The following is a 17,401-nucleotide window of genomic DNA, read 5'->3' on the forward strand; positions in this document are numbered from 1 at the left end:
AAGGCAACTCACCCCAGAGACAGATCTTTTGGAATCTGAACACAGATTAAAGTACATTTTTTTTTTCCTCTCTCTCACTATTCTTAAGGTTACTCATCTTCTTGGGGGGGGGGGGTTATGTTTACTCATAACAAAATTATTGTAATAATATGAATCATAAAAAAATTTAATTAGGGGGTCAAAATGAACTACTTGCCATGGTTTTAGTATTATCAGTTAATTCCAAAACTAGGTTTCTTAAGTTTTGAAGATTTTAGAATAAAACTAGAAAGCCAAAAAAAAAAGAAAAAAAAAAGAAAATGTTATTTTTGACTCCTCAGAATCTTTGCACTCAAGTGATCCACTAACCTCAGCTTCCCTACTTACTCACCAATAGTTGGGATTACAGATGGGAACCACAATGCCAAACCTTTAGCATGTTTTTGAATGAAAAATAGATACTTGCATGGCCTAGGAGAAGCAATTGGAAGCAGATAAGTGGGTGTTTAGTTGGAACAAAAAACCTGGATGGGTTATTTCACATGTTTGAAGAAGGAAATATATAAGTAGCTTGAGCTAGGTATATGATAGTGCAGGGGTAGGTGTCCAATCTTTTAGCTTTTCTGGACTGCAACACCCAAAAAAAGAACCCCTCAAGGGCTGCATAAAGAATTCAGTAATTATTCATAAATACAGCTCAACCCACACCTCAAAACTGAGCTCAACAAAGAATTCTATTCAAACCACTGGAATGGCTCTAGTTCCCACCCATACCCCTATCCCAGCCTCTGCAGGCAGCAGATTGGACATACCTGGTCTAGTGGTTCACATGCCCCCCCCCCCCCAAGATGAGGGGGGAAATGGTAAACCCTTTGAAATGAAGAGAAGATACCGGCATCTAAGTCAGCCAGAACAATGAAAACACAATCCTGGAAACAGTTCTGAGTTTGTCATCAGAAGACCTAGAAGCCTTTACCTTTATCTCTGAGTCTCAATTTCCTAATCTTTGAAATGAAAGAGTTGGACTAGAAGATTTTTATGATCCATTCCAGCTCCAAAAATTCTATGATTGTATCATTTGTCAAACTATGAAGTATTGCCATTAATGCCAGCAAATAGGATGGTGGGCAGAAGTGAAGGCAAGAAAGGAGAGGAATCAAAGACAGATGGAGTGATGGAGAATGGGAAGAAAAAGGAGAAGTAGAAGGAAATAGGTGCTGAGTATATGACAGGAGGAAAGAACATGCTTAAAAGTTAGTTTGGAGTAGAGGGTCAACATTAGATTAAAGTTAGCAGAGAACCTGGTCGTCCAAAAAGCACATGGAAATTCAAGATTAGCCTAAAACAGTAAAAGATAGGAAGAGGGGGTGGGGTGGTGGTGGTGGTAAATAAAAGACACAGCGTACATAAGAACTGGGGTCTGGATTAGCAATGAATCATACCAGAAAGGAAGAGGAAAACAAAGTACACAGTAAAATAGATGAGTAAACAGGTCAGGTAGAAAAAGTAATTCAACTGGAACAGATTTGAGAATCCAGCACCAAGGACAAGTCCTGGAAAACTTTTTATTTAAGCCAGGAAGTTTAATAAACTCCTTTATTGGGAGGTGGGGAGGAAGAGACTGAATCTCCTTATCTCACCTTGGCCACTAGGGCTCAATCCTATGACTGAATGCCACTAAAGTTTTGACCAGCTCCATTTCTGTTCTGTTGGACCCACTTCCAGGGGATTGCCATGTTGTGGGATTGAATGAGAATGGGCTCTATGTCTGCTGCAGCTCGGTGGATACTAGCCTAATCTTCCCTCCCTATAGCCGGGAAAAAAAAGTGTGGTAACAGAATTAACAAAATACCACTAGATTTTGATGGGAATATGGGACACTTTCACAATCAAAATTGTAGAATGTAGTCTCTGTATGTTAAGTGACTGTTATCAAAGTATAATAATTTCTCAAAACCATAATTCTGGTAAAAAGATTTCTTTCTTTAGAGAGTCTTCACATATCAGTAAGAAATTAAGACTACTAGGGTATCTTGCCCTATGTTAATTAAAAACTCAGGAAGACAATGATCAGGAGGTTGGGAGACTTGTTCTGCCAGGAAGAAATGAGATAGTATTACACAAGAAAGATAGTCTTTGAGGAGCAGTTTTCGGCAGAAATATTGTGCAACTTTCAGGGTTAGGCCAAAAAGGAGTTTAAAATTCCTATTCTGTTTCTGTAAAAAAACTCAACTAGTCCAGGTGTGGTCATTTTTTCTGAAATGGCTCCCACCTTAAGGTTAGAGGAAAAATCTTAGGAAATAAAACTTAAAAATGTCTAACCTGTATTTTCTGCCATTTAATTTTAATCTTATGTTTTCTTGTTAAAAATTTTATTTATTTTGAGTTTTACAAATTTTCCCCCAATCTTATTTCCCTCCCCCCCACCCCACCCCCACAGAAATCAATTTGTCAGTCTTTACTTTATTTCCATGTTGTGTATTGATCCAAATTGAGTGTGATGAGAGAGAAATCATATCCTTAAGGAAAAAACAAAAAGTATAAATTAATCCTATATTTTTAAGGTTTTTACAGTTATTTCTGTTTAACAGTTTTTTGTAGCCTGACTCAGATGGATGGGAATTTTTTAAGGAGGGACAGGTCCTCAGGCTATACTCAGATGTGCTCCTTGGAAAGAAAGAGATCTGTAAATTTTCAAATACCATTAACTATTCCTAACTAGTGTTTTAAGTTGAAATTTGTGGGTTTAGAAAATTTTGACTATCGTTTAACAGTATTGGAAATGGTGTCCCTAAAAAAAAGGTAAGACAGATTTTGAACCTCATCAAAACTGATCATGACAAATGGTAAAGCTTCCAATTTTCAACTCAATTGCTTTATTGTGAAATTAAATATTCTCTAGATTTTTACCTCTGATTATAGGGATTATCACTTTTGGTGATAAGTGCCTAGTATTTTTTTTTAAATATATGGGTGTTGAGGACTTATCCCTAGACCTAAGTGTGACACTTTTGTTTTAGAAAGTGGTCTAGTAAATTAGGTCTTTGGCACCTTGCTTGGAGTGTCTAGGTAAGGGATTATTTTGTCTGGCACCCTGTTGTCTGCCTGTGTTGTGTTTTGGGGACCCTCTAGTGTGAGAGCAAAGGGAGTTTTCTCTGGAGTTTCTGGTACCTCTCTCATATGAGAATTTCTTTAAAGATTCTCTGACTCAGTTTACATGTTTTGTACAGTTTATTATTTTTTTTAATTGTGTGTTCTACTCAATTCTACACAACGGTACAAGCAGAATCACTTTCTCTGCCTGGTCAGACTTGTGTTCATAATTTCTGTGTCCTGATTGGTCAATCTCCTTCCCCTGCTGGGCAGCATCTCCCTGCCCTCCTCTCACTTTTCTCTGTTTCACAGAAAGGAAATAGGGGAAATTGGATCTAGTTTTTTTCCAAAAACTCATGACTAGGTGCCATAGGTCAGGTTTTTCTTGAAAATTGTGTTGCTTTTGAGGGAGAAAAAGGTTTCTGTTTTTTTTTTCCTTCCTAACTTTCATTAAGCTCTGATCTAACAGTCTTGTGACTGGCACTGGGAAAATTTCATACCTGCCTCTTTCTCATTCTGTGTCTTGGTGGCTACTTCCAGTAGCCTTTTATATTTCTGCAGTTCTATTTAACTAGCAGGGATCTCTCCCTCTCCCTCTTTCTCTCTGGCTCTCTCTCCCTCCCCTCCTTATCCCTCTCCCAAGCCTCTTCAAGCAGCAAGCTAAAGGTAAATGCTGTTGTCTGGACTAGCTGGTTGTGGCTTTTCCTGTACATGAGTCTGAAATCCCCTACCCTTTCTAGCTGGGAGAAGTGAGTCTTTAAGGAGTGGAGTTGGGAAAGTGAGTTTCCCAGCCAAGAGATTGCTCTCTCTAACCAGTTTTTTGCTCTTTATGTTTTTTTTTTCAGCTGTAAAATGGGTGGAAAATTAAAATCTCTCAGAATAAGAGTTTTGTTTTTTTCTTTTCCTAGCTTAGGTAAAAATGGTCCATACACTTCTCCTTTGATAACCTGGCTGTGCAGTTCTCCCCTTCTAACTCCCTCTACTTATCTCCCTCTTTTTTATCTTATCCCATTTCACATTGGAGGCTTTTCTCCTGGATCCTTCATCTCTGCCTGTCTGTAAATCTAAAAATCACAGGCATGCAGCTATTCTGAACTCGCCACACAGCTAGGTAATTATTAAGTGTCTGAGACCAGATTTGAACCCAGGTACTCCTGATTCCACTGCACCACCTAGCCGCTCCTGAACTCAGTTTTTATTAAGAAATAATAGAGATGTTTAGGTTTAACTGAGTATTTTAAAGTATTTTAAAGATTATAAATTAGTATTATTTTATGTGAACTGTTGATTTGAAAGGTAATTGTAGATGAAAATTACCTATGAAACAAATACATTTTTAAAATCAGCATTTTAAATTTTAAAAGAAATATCTTATTCCTCTTCATAAATTGATAAAGTAACTTGAAAGGGTTTTGCTGCTAGGTTATGAATAGTTTTGAGGATTAAAAACATTTAAGAAAATTTTGTTGATATTATTATCTTTTAAAGGAAATGTAAGCTATAACAGAAAAAAATTAGTGATATGAATATAAAAATTTAATTGCCACTTGGTTGTAAGAATAAGAACTGTTAATACCTTATTGCAAAAAAAGGCATGTTCATTAGAAAGAACACTCTGAAATATGGTTAAACAGATAGTATATTAAAAATAATAAGATGGTCTTAAGCATGTGAAGGTATGAGTAAACATTAAAAATGATATGTGTGTGAGTGTATATGTATTAGAATTATAAATCAAAAGAGAAGTTATGAAATTTTTCTGGGAGTGTAGAATTCAGATTTGAAATTCTTTAGGATGTGCTCATGTTTGAGGTAGACTGAATTCTACCATCATGAAAGAGTGATGGTTTAGTGAATTCTCATGAAATAATCAAGTGCTTGGTTTCAGAATAAAGGATGGAAGTTGAAAATCCTATTCTGATATCAACTGTTCAAGTTAGAAACTGCAGAAAGTAAAGGACTTTTTGCTTGTTTGTTCATTTAGAGGTCAATCTATGATCAGTTTAAAAGAAAAAAAAAAAGAGTGCTGTGTGTGTGTGTGTGTGTGTGTGTGTGTGTGTGTGTGTGTGGGGGGGGGGCTGATTTCCTATATAAGGTAATTTTAAAACACTAACTTAAGAAGTTTTAAACTGTTTAAAAATGATATTGTGATATTTCTAAATGTTCTAACACTAATACTTTCTCATTCTGTGTCTTGATTGGCTACTTCCAGTTGCCTTTTATATTTCTGCAGTTCTGTTTGACTAGCAGGGATCTCTCCCTCTCCCTCTTTCTCTCTGGCTCTCTCTCCCTCTTCTCCTTATCCCTCTCCCAAGCCTCTTCAAGCAGCAAGCTAAAGGCAAATGCTGTTGTCTGGACTAGCTGGTTGTGGCCTTTCCTATAGGTGAGTCTGAAATCCCCTACCCTTTCTAGCTGGGAGAAGTGAGTCTCCTAAAGGAGTGGAGTTATTATTTAAGGAAAAAATCTCTTATGTGTTATGCTTATTGTATTATGTATTGTGCTTATTTTAAATGACATATGTTATTTTGAAGATTTAATGTGGAATTATTTCTAGTGATAAAGTTAAGATATAGAGGAAGGTATTTAGTGAACTTTGTCATTGAGTATCTTCTCTCTCTCTCTTAAGCAAAGAGACCTTTCCTTTTGTAAAAGTTCTTTTAGCTTAAGGAAAATGGTATTAAGGTTTGATAAACTCCAACTTTAAAGATTTATTTTTACTTTAAAATTGAATGAGATATCTAATATTTTCTTTCTTCCTTAAGGACATTTTTTTTCTCTTCATACATTTAATTTTGATATATGCATACATGGAAACAAATGTAAAGACTATCATACTGCCTTCTGTTGGGGGGAGGGGAGGAAAATTGTAAAATTCAAAACCTGCCAGAAAATAATTGATAGAAACTACTACTGAAAATAATTGGAGGGGCAGTTAGGTGGCGCAGTGGATAGAGTACCAGGCTTGGAGTCAGGAGGACCTGAGTTCAAATCCAGCTTCAGACACTTAATAATTACCTAGCTGTGTGGCCTTGGGAAAGCCACTTAACCCCATTGCCTTACAAAAAAACCTAAAAAAAAAATTAATTTGGAAACAAAATGTTTTTATTAAAAAAATTGAATAAGAAAGATATCCATCACTTTTACAATTTCACAATTAATGTACTTCATGAAGGTTCTGATTGTCCTTTTAAAATAAGGAAAACTTATTGTGCTTTTTAACTCAGTGGGGCGGCTAGGTGGCATAGTGGATAAAACACCGGCCCTGGAGTCAGGAGTACCTGGGTTCTAATCCAGTCTCAGACACTTAATAATTACCTAGCTGTGTGGTCTTGGGCAAGCCACTTAACCCCGTTTGCCTTGCAAAAACCTAAAAAAAAAAATAATAATAACTCAGAAAAAGACTTTGGTAAAAGTTTTTCTTTTAATGTATAAATTCTACTAACTTTTCAAATCTATAAACTAATTTATTGCAACAATGTGATGATATAGCTTATAATTTTCACAGAAAATTGGAAGTTGCCATTGGGTTGATATTAAAAGCATTTACAATTACTACAGTCATTGCAAGTGGAAAAGTTCTTCTAGTTTTGATTAAATTTGTTGTGATTCCATAGTATAAATATGTGTTATATGATATGAGTATATTTGGGTAGAAGTGAATAAACTTAAACAAAATGTAAAAGCCATTAAGATAAGCTTTAAGAAAACTTCTTTGTGGCTTTGTTCTAAAAAAATAAGTTTTCTGTATGGAAAGATTATGTTTAATGGAAGGTAATAAATTCATATGTCATCTTATTTGGAATCTAATGTGTTTTATGTTATATGTTACACTTGGAATTTAAAACACCTGTAGAACTATATGCAAATTATTTGAAAGTCACCTGAAGATGTTTTAATTGCTTTTGAAAAGGATTCCGCAAGTAATGGTTTTTTGCTCATGTTTATAAGAACATGGATAAAATAATTTGTGATGCTCTTTTGTGGTGCCAATATGAGATTATAATTAGTTTGATCCTTGTGAGCTGAACTCACCTGATGGTCTGAATGTTTGGAATTTGATATTTAAGATCTTATGGGATTGCTGAATTAACTTTTATTGTGTCTGACTCCAGGTATGATCAGCAAAGGAAACGAGGTTGAACCAATGTTCTGTTGATGCCAGTAACCCCATGGGTTTTGGACACTGCAGGTGACAGGTTGAGGGTAAGAGAGGCTGTTTGGCACATTCTGAGATTGAACTCTTTTGACTTGATGTCCCAAATATGACATTTGGAAATGTATCATCTGACAGACTTAAAAGTCTGGCTTAAGGCCTTTGCTTATCCACATGACCTCTGCCTGGAAATGGACATTTAAATAAATGAAGGGATTTTTCCTTTTCTTATGTTTCTGATCCTTATGGTAAATTCCTATAAACATGTCAGGTGATCCTTATGGTAAATTCCTATAATCATGTCAGGTAATTAACATTAAAATCAAGTATAAAAATTTATACCATGTTCTAATACTCATGTTTTAAGCTAGTGTCTACCACTGGTGTCATCTGGTGTCAGTCAAATGCTATGGTAGTCTGTTTCTAAAAATATTTAAAGAGAAAATGAATTATTCAGTTAGGGATTTTTGATTCATTTTAAATATTTGCAAAAGGTTAAAATTGTTTTATTTGTAGCATTACTTATTGGACACTCTTTGTTCTAAAAGTGATTATCAAATGAATCTGCTACAAACCCAAAAGTAATTTAGTGCATCTTTAAATAACTCATTTTTGCAGTGGAATCCTCATTTTTATGAGTTTATTTTGTTAACTGGACTTACATTTTCCAAATAGGGGAAATGAATGATTTTCTTTGTTTTTGCAAAGCAATGGGGTTAAGTGACTTGTCCAAGGTCACACAGTAATCACATGTCTGAGGCTGACTTTGAACTCAGGTCCTCCTGACTCCAGGGCCAGTACTCTATCCACTGTGCCACCTATCAGTCCTGAGAATGAATGACTGAAAGGAAGGAAGATGTCAAAACAAAACTAGGTTAATTTCTATTTGTACCTGAATTTTCTGTGTATATCAACATGATGGTGGGCAAGTCAAAATGTAAATTGCCATAATCTAAGAAGTTCCAGAGTTTTATTTCCTAGTGATGAAAATATGAGTATTGATTTGTTTAAAAGTTGGATTAAGAAGTTCTTCTACTAGAAAGATCTCTACAAGTAACCTGAACAGAAGAGGACCTCTAGAACAACATCTGAAGCCACAGAACTGCATCAAAAGGACTCCAGAAGAAAGAAGAAATAGACTGGAAGTTTACATTATTGTTTACTTTCTCCCTCTTGTGTTTATTTGTATGGGTTATTTGATCAAAGGGGGCTCCCCTCTTTTGATGGTCATAACTTTCCCCTTGATTCTATAAATGTGTCATTCATCCCTATACCCCCCCATAGAAATGTTTGTTACCTGCCCATTCTTCCAGTGACCCTAGATCTCCAAGAGATGCTATCCCTCCCACCGACATGCCCCTTATTTTTTTCCTATACCTCTTTAGTTGATCTATATAGTTGACACAATGATTTCATCTATGATCAAAATGAGGGATAATGTCAAAGCATAATAATGTCTCAATCCTGGTAAAAAGATTGATTTCTTTACAGAGTACTGAGTCTTCACATATCAGTGAAGACTCCTGGGTATCTCTCCCTATGTTAATTACAAACTCAGGAGGACAGTGATCAGGATGCTGGGAGACTTGTCCAGCCAGGAAGAGACAGCAGGATCAGATAGTATCATATAAGAATGATAGTCTTTAAGGAGCAGTTTTGGGTAAAGATACTGTGCAACTTTCATGGTTATGCCACAAAGAAGGTTAATAACTTCCCAGTCTCTGTTTTCTGTATACATTCAACTCTTTCCCAGTCCAAGTGTGATCATATTTTTGAAATGGCCTCTACCTTAAGATTTAGAGGGAAAAATCTTAGAGCATAAAACTTTAAAATGTCTAACCTATTATTTTTTGTCATTTTATTTTAAACCTATATTTTTAAGGTTTTTACAGTTTTATGTGTAATACTCATATCAACATAATATTATGTTATGAATCATAAAGCAAAAACTGATTAATGTTCAAAATGTCCATGTACAAATAGACCAAACCAATGATCCAAAGGTGCTGATGGTTGTGAAGACGAATAAAATCCTTCAATTTTCTAAAAATGGCAAGAAATAAATCAGGAAAGTTCAAGACTGCTGAGCGAGCTTGCCAGTGATCCTCAGAAAAATCCTAGGTCAGAATGGGCAAATGGGGATTAAAGTGATAAATGACTTCTGAGATACCTTCTGACTCTTAGCTCAATGAGACTATGATTAAATGGATAATTTGTGAGTGCTGTGAGAAGCAGTGATTACTAGGAGTCATACCAGGTGAACCTCATTTCCTTTTCTTTGCAAGCTTTCCAGGTGACTATATTAGGGAAATGGTACTAAGACCTACATCTGGAATCAGTGAGGTATCTAAGGGAGACCTCTCACAATGTCCTCAGTGAGCAATGTAGACAAGTGCAAGCTTAGGGTGCAGATAGGTGGAGCAGACTCACAATTGGTCAAACCAAGATAATGAGTGAATGAAAAAAATATATTTATTAAGCACTTCCTATGTGACAGGCCCTGCCAAAGACAAAAGGCCCCGGGCCCTACTCTCAAGGAGCTTACACTCTAACGGGAGAGCGCTAATCAGGGAGGTCACAGGGAGAGGTGAGGGAGTCACCAAGCATTCACAGGAGAGTCTGGTTTGGGCTAGAAATTGTGAGGACTCATCATTCTGAAGCCCAGACACCCCAGGCAGGAGTTTGTTCGCTGATATGGAGGTGAAGGCAGGAACAGGGTGTGAAGATGGCTGAGATGGCAGTGAGAGGGTCTGAGTCAGGCTGGAGATGGGAAGGTCTCACCAAACAGAAGCCTCCAGCCCCCAGGCCAGAGGCACAGGTTGAAGCACAGGAGCATGACATGTCAAGGAACAGCAGCAGGGGCCTGACTCAGGCTAAACAGGGTGAAGAGTCACCAACCAGAAACCCAAGGCCCCAAGACAGGAGATGAAGCATTGGACTGAAGGTGGAGGCTGGAGCATAACTGATCCTCAGAAAAATTCTAGAATGAATTATTAAATGGATAATTGGTGAGCAGCGGGGAAGCAGGGACCACAAGGAGTTAGCCAGAGCTCACTAAGGCATGCCAGACCAACCCCCCAGCTTCCGTTCCCAAAGTTCTAGGTCAGCTATGAAGGTGTGTGTGGGTCTGGACGTCCTATGGCCACCTCTGTAGGCAAGATGGAGATATGTGAAAAACACGGTGAGCTGACCCAATCCATATGGGACACATTCAATAAAACTGTGGGAATGCCATCTACAGTCGGCACTCAATATAGGTTTTTTTCTTCTTCAGTTGTCTAGGCTGGTGTGGATGGGTTGTAGAGTGGGAATTGGTGAGGGGGTGAAGAACTTTTCTGGTTGATCCTGGAAGTGACAGGAGAGTGAGAAGAATCCCTTTGACAATTGAATGAGGAAGAACTATGGCAGGGAGAGACAGGAGGCAAGTACAAATCAATTCTGGCTGGAGTCCAGGGGAGCAGCAATGTGGGACTAGACTAGAAAGAGCTTAGTGAGTAGGAAAAAAGTGAATAAATGACAGAGGTAAGGCAAAATTCAGAGTGTCATGATTCAGCAATATCACAGGGGGAGAGGGGGAGATTGAGGAGCTGAGGTTGGAGACTCCTTGAGGGTGCATTGGAAAGGGACAGGAAAGAAAAAAGAACAAAAGCAGAGACTGAAAGGTTTGGGGGGTAGGGGAAGGCAAAAGTATGCAGAGAATTATATCAGTTTTGAACATGTTGAGTTTGATGATCTATAGGATACCAGTCTGAGATGCCCAAATAAAGAGCTATCATTGGCCCTGTTCTGTTCAACATTTTTTATCAATGACTTGGAGTAAAGATACAGATAAACTACTTATCAAATTTGTGAATCACATGAAAGTGAAAAGGAAAGCTGACATCTTGGATGACATTTCATCTCCTTGTTCCAGCCTACTAACTGGATCAAATTAAATGGTAATCATTCAATGTCAAGTCCCACAGTCATATTTAAAAACATCAACTACTTTACCAACACAGAATGGAGGAAATGGAATTACATGGTAGCTCATAAGGAAACGAACTGGCCTTAAAATTTCATCATTCCAAATTGACATGACAGATGACAAAAAAGCCAAGCTGATCTCTGGTCACATTAGCAAGAAGCAAAATGTCCAGAATAAGGGAAGTGATCATTCCATGCCAGTCAAATCAACAACAACTTCTTCCACATTGTACTAGACTCTGTCCTGGTGAGATCATCTTGGAACATCGTGTTCCTTCGGGGAACCATATCTTATTTTTTTTAGGGATTTTTGTTGTTGTTGTTGTTTGCAAGGCAAATGGGGTTAAGTGGCTTGCCCAAGGCCACACAGCTAGGTAATTATTAAGTGCCTGAGGCCGGATTTGAACTCAGGTACTACTGATTCCAGGGCTGGTGTGCCACCTAGCCGCCCCTGGGAACCATATTTTAAACCAACTAGAACACTTGTGGGAGAAGGTTGTATGGGATGATCCTGATGAGCAAACTCAAAACTATGTCAGAACTAGGAATGTTTAAGCTGAAGAAGAGACTACTTGGTGGATGTGATAATAATTAAGTGTCTTCAAATATTGGAAGGGCTGTCATGGAAAGGAGAGGGTTAGGCTTATTCTGGCTTAAGTGAGCAGAACTTGAGCTGGTGATAGAAGTTAAAATCAGAGAAATTCCTGTCAAGATAAGGAAAAATTCAATAACAGTTAAGAGTCTGCCCCAAATGAAATGAATATACTCATGAAATGGTAAGTTCACTATCACTAGCTATCCAAGGTGAAGTTGGTTGAATACTTGTTGGATAAGTCATAGAGAAGATTCATGCACAGGATAATGAATTGGATTGGATTAGTTCTCAAATCACCTCCAAGTTTAAAATTTCATTTATTTGGATCATAAGGGCAACAAGAAAGTGAGGCTCCAACACAAATCAATACTGTTCAACTGTTAGAACAAAGAACATACAATGGAAGGGACAATGGCAATAGGGGAATCCTCACCTGGATGAAGAGATAAATCACATGGCCCCAATTATGTCAAGAATAACATGGAGGTCAGTGACTAAGGCCTTAGGTTGAGTTAGAAGATAGAATAAAATTCTCATCAAAGGTAGACTAAAGGGAGAAAGAGTCTGAAGATAGAAGATCTGAAATGAGGACAAGGAGATGGAATATCAGATCAACAGAGTTGGAACTGGGAAGGACTAGGTAAGAAGATAAAAAAAAAAGGAGAGAGGAAGATAACCATGTAGCATATAAACTGTAGGCTGGTTAGAACTTGCTGGGAAACAGGCTCCTTGAAAGCCAGCAGGACTTGATAATATTAAGACTCAAATGGAAACAAAAGCCTTTATGTAATAGATTCAATGAGATTTGCCTTTTGATTTTTTGTGAAATAAGAATCTGGCTAAAAACAGAGGAATTAAGGACTTCTTTATGAAGTCTCTAGAAATCCATCTTCCCCACCATGAAATATGCCCTTTATAAAGTAGCTATTTTCAATGGGGGAGATAACATACTTGATTCGTGGCTGAGTGGTCAGTCACTGGAGCCAGTTGAACATACTGGACCTGGATATCACTTCCCTGGAGAGATGAGCCATCGACTCCTGCAGTGGCCGGATCAGCAGAAGCTAGTGCTATCAACTGAGCACCCTGTAACACCTGCAAAAACAGACCCAGAGAACAACTGTAAATAACCACCACTACTAAGGTTAATCACCACCTGCAAGTAGAAATGAGATATAAAAGGGAAGACTATTAATGATATTAAATAATTTAAGCAAAATTATTTCATTTTAATTCCAAATAAATAATTAGACTATAGCCATATTTTATTCAATGGTAGTTCAAAAGTATCAGACACCCTTCAATCACTGGTGTTCAACAAAACCTTTAAAGAAATGTCCTGTCCTAGCCATTATTCCTCTCCTACCTGGTAGCATGCCAACCCTGGTCCTCTTCTTGTCTTTGTTTCTTATTTTTATTTTTCTGAATGAAATCTTAAGTCATCTGAATTATCACTCAAAGAGTTAATATTCAGCACACCTGGAACCATTTATTTTTCTTATTGTCCCATTACATAACAGAACACAGTATTCCAAAAACAGCACTACTAAGCAATGGAATCAAATGATCCCAAGGGAAGATGCTAAATACTTTTGGGCTCAACTGCATTTCTTAAATCATTTTAAAACAATATTTGGTTGTTTTATATATATATATATATATATATATATATATATATATATATATATACACACACACACACACACACACATTTTTTAAATAAGACTCACACACACACACACACACACACACACACACACACACACACCCTAAAACATTCTGCTATACAACCTACCTCCTATCCCAGACACTTTCATTATCTTCAAAGGTATTAAATCTACATACTGTACAGGGAAAGAATAAACTCCATTTAAAACTTTTTAGAAAAAACACAAGGCCAGGACTTCCAAAAAAGACAAGCAGTAAGTCAAAAAATATCTGAGGAAAACTCACAGGCAGATGATGTAATCCTTATGTGCACTGTAACATAAAAGGGCAAGCTGGTTTTGGTTCTGAAAAGCCTCTAAACTCCACTGTCAATGATGCATGAAACATACATGTGGAGAATTCATAACATGAAGAAAAGAATTTGCTTATATTATTCTCTTTTGAAAGTTTTTACAAGGGGAAAGGTCATATTTTAAATCTATGAGAAAGGTGTGGGGGAATAAGTTTAGGTGATTATAAGAGACTTCATTAAGAGGGAGTCATCAGGGCTATTAGTGGCTCTCTGCTAGGGAAATCTGCAGCATCTTGGCACTTACAGTCTACCATTCTGTTTAGAGGGTAAAGAAGAAGAGGAGTTAAGAGAAAAGCATTGGATTTCTTTTTTGTTTGCTTCTTTGTTTGGGGGAAGGGTTGTGAGGCAATGGGGTTGAATGACTTGCCCAAGGTCACATAACTAGATAATTATTAAGTGTTTAAAGTCAAATTTGAACTCAGGCCCTCCTGACTCCAGGGCCGGTGCTCTATCCACTGCACCACCTAGCTACCTCAGTGGGTTAGATTTCAAGGAGTTCACTTAAGACCTTAAGACACAGAAAGGTGAAATAATAATGGGGAGAGACAAAGGGACTGGAAGACTAAGGAGCATTAGTGAAAATTATCCTAGAAATATCACAGATAAGTCATATAGTCAATGGATGCTGTGAATTCAAAGGAGGGAGGAGGCACTCTGTGGCCTAGAACTCTTTAGAAAACTTTAGTGGGGGGGGGGGGGGGCGCATCTATAATAAAAGATCAGAAATCTGGAACAAAACATTACCAGCTCAGTGACTAGTAGGCCATTTCAGAAATGTGTCCTTGAATGCATATACTTTGTGCTGCTGTCCTTGTTGAAGGAAACATTCTAGTCTGAATTAGTACAAATTTCATTGCTTTGAGAACTTGATGGAAAAATAGACAAATGTCTGCCCAGCAGAGATTCCATCTTGTAATACAAAATAGTGTATGTGGAAAATTGTTCTTGCTCCAAAAAGAGCTGAATGTGCCTGAATCTACAAGGGTTTTCCTTTGCTCTTGTTCTATGGCTAGTTCTTAAAAACTCTCATGAAAACAAACAAACAAAAAACAAAAACAAAATCAAACAAAAAAAATCAATTCTCTGGTTCTGTTGGGGAATCTCTTTCTAGGAGTTATGCAATGCTGTAGGAAGGTCCCTGAGGTACCAGCAAAATATGACAGAAACACAAAGTAGAGTTCTGAGATGACTACAGATGTGCACAAGTGTAATAATACAAGGCAAAGGAAGAAGACAAAATATACCACAAACAAGGATAAATGTGAGGTGGGGTGTGTCTGAGTAAATTAGGGGAAGAAAGAACTGGGGTTGTTATTTGTTCTTCCTTCTCAAAATCAGGAACATGACACCATGACTTGCAAGTGAATTGGATTTAAGGCTGGGTGGGATGTGTAGTCAACAGTCTCACTTTCTCCTCCAGAGTCATCTGGGCCCAATGGAAGAAAGGAAAGAGGAAGGGAGGGAGGAAAGGAGAGAGGAAGGGAGGGAGTGAAGGAAGGAGAAGGAACCTCATTAATCTGATTTATCATTTATCTAGCCAAAGGAAGAGTTCAAATTTCAAGGGGATGGAGGTGGTAACAGAGAAAGAAGAAAATATGAGGAGTGTTGGAAGGGCTGCTGTCAATGCATCTTATCTTTAAATGACATATATAATCATTTCCAAATTGGCACTAGTTTAAAACCTTTTCTTCCTCTGAGTTTGGCATGTTTGCAGGGTTGTTTGTCTTGTTTATTTCTTTGACTATTCAGAAGTATTAAACTGACAGTTAATTTCACTAAACTTGCTTGGAAAAAGGATGAAGGGGGGATAAGGAGGCTCATACTTAAATTATTGAATTCCTGTTTTGAAGCATATGCCCCACCCACATGTCCTTTAAAACAGGAATTCAATTCATGTTGACTCAGACTCACACATTCTGATGGGGGTATACGAGGTCACAAATATACACCTTATGTTGGCTTGTACAATTCCAGAGAATAGAGGGAAAAACTGTTTTCAGTTTCAGCTTTTTTTTTTTATATTCCAGTGTCAGGTATGTGAATACCCTGTAAATGGCCTGGAAATGACAGATTTCATCCTGCAGTCAGTCACTGCATGGCCACTCACAGCCCTTGCACTAACTTAGGGACTTCAGTTACAAAGTCAGTAATAGTGAAATATCTATAGCACCTCTGGGAAGGAGGAAAGATGCCTATCCCTGCCCTGGACTTGTTTACCATTAAAAACATATTTGAAAATGTATCTAAAAGGGAGACGAAATCCAGTGCAAACTAACAAAGACATAAATCTCTCTACAGTTGCTGAAATGGGTTTAGTAGCATAATCTAAGGTGAAGTCATTGCAACCAATCTGAAAGCCCAGGACCTTAGCCAGAGAGAAGGGCTAAAAAGCCAGCCAGGATGACAACATTTTTGTCTAACCCAGAATTGAATATAGCCACTAGGGAAGACCAGAAAGGTCCATATAACACCAGGGCCTAAGAACCTCATTTCCTGAAGCCAAAAGGAAGAAGCAACAATCAGATTGGGGCGGGGGGGGGGGGGGGGGGAAGAGGAGAGGGGAGGGAGGGAGGGAGGGAGGGAGGGAGGGAGAGAGAGAGAGAGAGAGAGAGAGAGAGAGAGAGAGAGAGGCAGGCAGCAGGAAGGGAGAGAGGAAGAAGGGAAGAAAGGAGTCTTTCAACCTCTCCTCACTCTCAAATCTCTATTGCACTAGAATGCCCACAATGTTTCAAAACAGACCATACTTTATTTGAAGACTCTCTTCTAAAAATCATTTCTACATATATTTATACACTGCCATTAAAAAGAAAATGGACACACAATTTACTTAGATGAACAAGCAGACAAACGCTGTCAGGTACTTAAACGAGTGTCTTATTAAAAACCAAATCCCTGTTTGTTTTAAAAATGTCTTTCCTTTCTTTTTTTGGCTCCACGAACTCCAGCCAGTTATCTCACTTCATAATGAGGAAGGGAGGCATCCTATGTGTCATTAGACAATTGGTGAGCTTTGCAGAGTCTAACAGCAGTAGTCTAAAGAGATGGAGTCAGAAGACCAGGGTCTAATCTTGGCTCAAATCCAAACTCTTGAATGGAGAGATATAACATAATGTCTCCGGGCTTCAGATTCTTCGTATATCAAATGGTAATAATAACCTCTGCCCTATGCAACACTCATCTCTTTGATGAGATCAATCCATCAATAAGCATTTATTTACTGTATATTATATGCTAGACAACATAGAGAGATAGAAAAGACAAACAAGACAATTCCTTTTTTGAAGGACCTAAAATGCTCTAAAGGCAGAGAAGATGCACATTTATAAGTATATGCAGAAAAATTATAGAGAATAGAGAAAAAAGTTAACTGGGAAAACCATAAAACACTGTGCAAAGGAAAAACTGCTATATAAATATAAGGAGTTATTAAGATATTCCATTCCCAGCAATTTCTTCAATAAACTAGGATATTTGTTGTGTCCTTTGTAATTATAAAAGGCAGAAAGACAGAAATCTCACATAGAAATAAAAAAAAAATGGTTTCCAAATTTAAAATCTATGGAGATTTGACTGAGGCATAATCATAATTAATAAC

The 17,401-nt window shown here is 37.6% G+C and overlaps 1 protein-coding gene across 12 annotated transcripts in view; it reads right to left on the reverse strand.

The window, feature by feature from the left end:
• Positions 1-17,401, reverse strand: part of BANP (BTG3 associated nuclear protein) — a 273,136-nt gene that overhangs the window by 10,229 nt on the left and 245,506 nt on the right. For all 12 annotated transcript variants that reach the window (XM_074201520.1, XM_074201509.1, XM_074201494.1 and 9 more), the window contains one exon: positions 12,738-12,881. In XM_074201520.1, coding sequence (XP_074057621.1) covers positions 12,738-12,881 — 144 coding nt within the window. The remainder of the gene's footprint in view (positions 1-12,737; positions 12,882-17,401) is intronic.

The sequence above is a fragment of the Macrotis lagotis genome, chromosome 1 (genome assembly GCF_037893015.1).
Source record: "Macrotis lagotis isolate mMagLag1 chromosome 1, bilby.v1.9.chrom.fasta, whole genome shotgun sequence".
NCBI classification, from domain to species: Eukaryota; Metazoa; Chordata; class Mammalia; order Peramelemorphia; family Peramelidae; genus Macrotis; species Macrotis lagotis.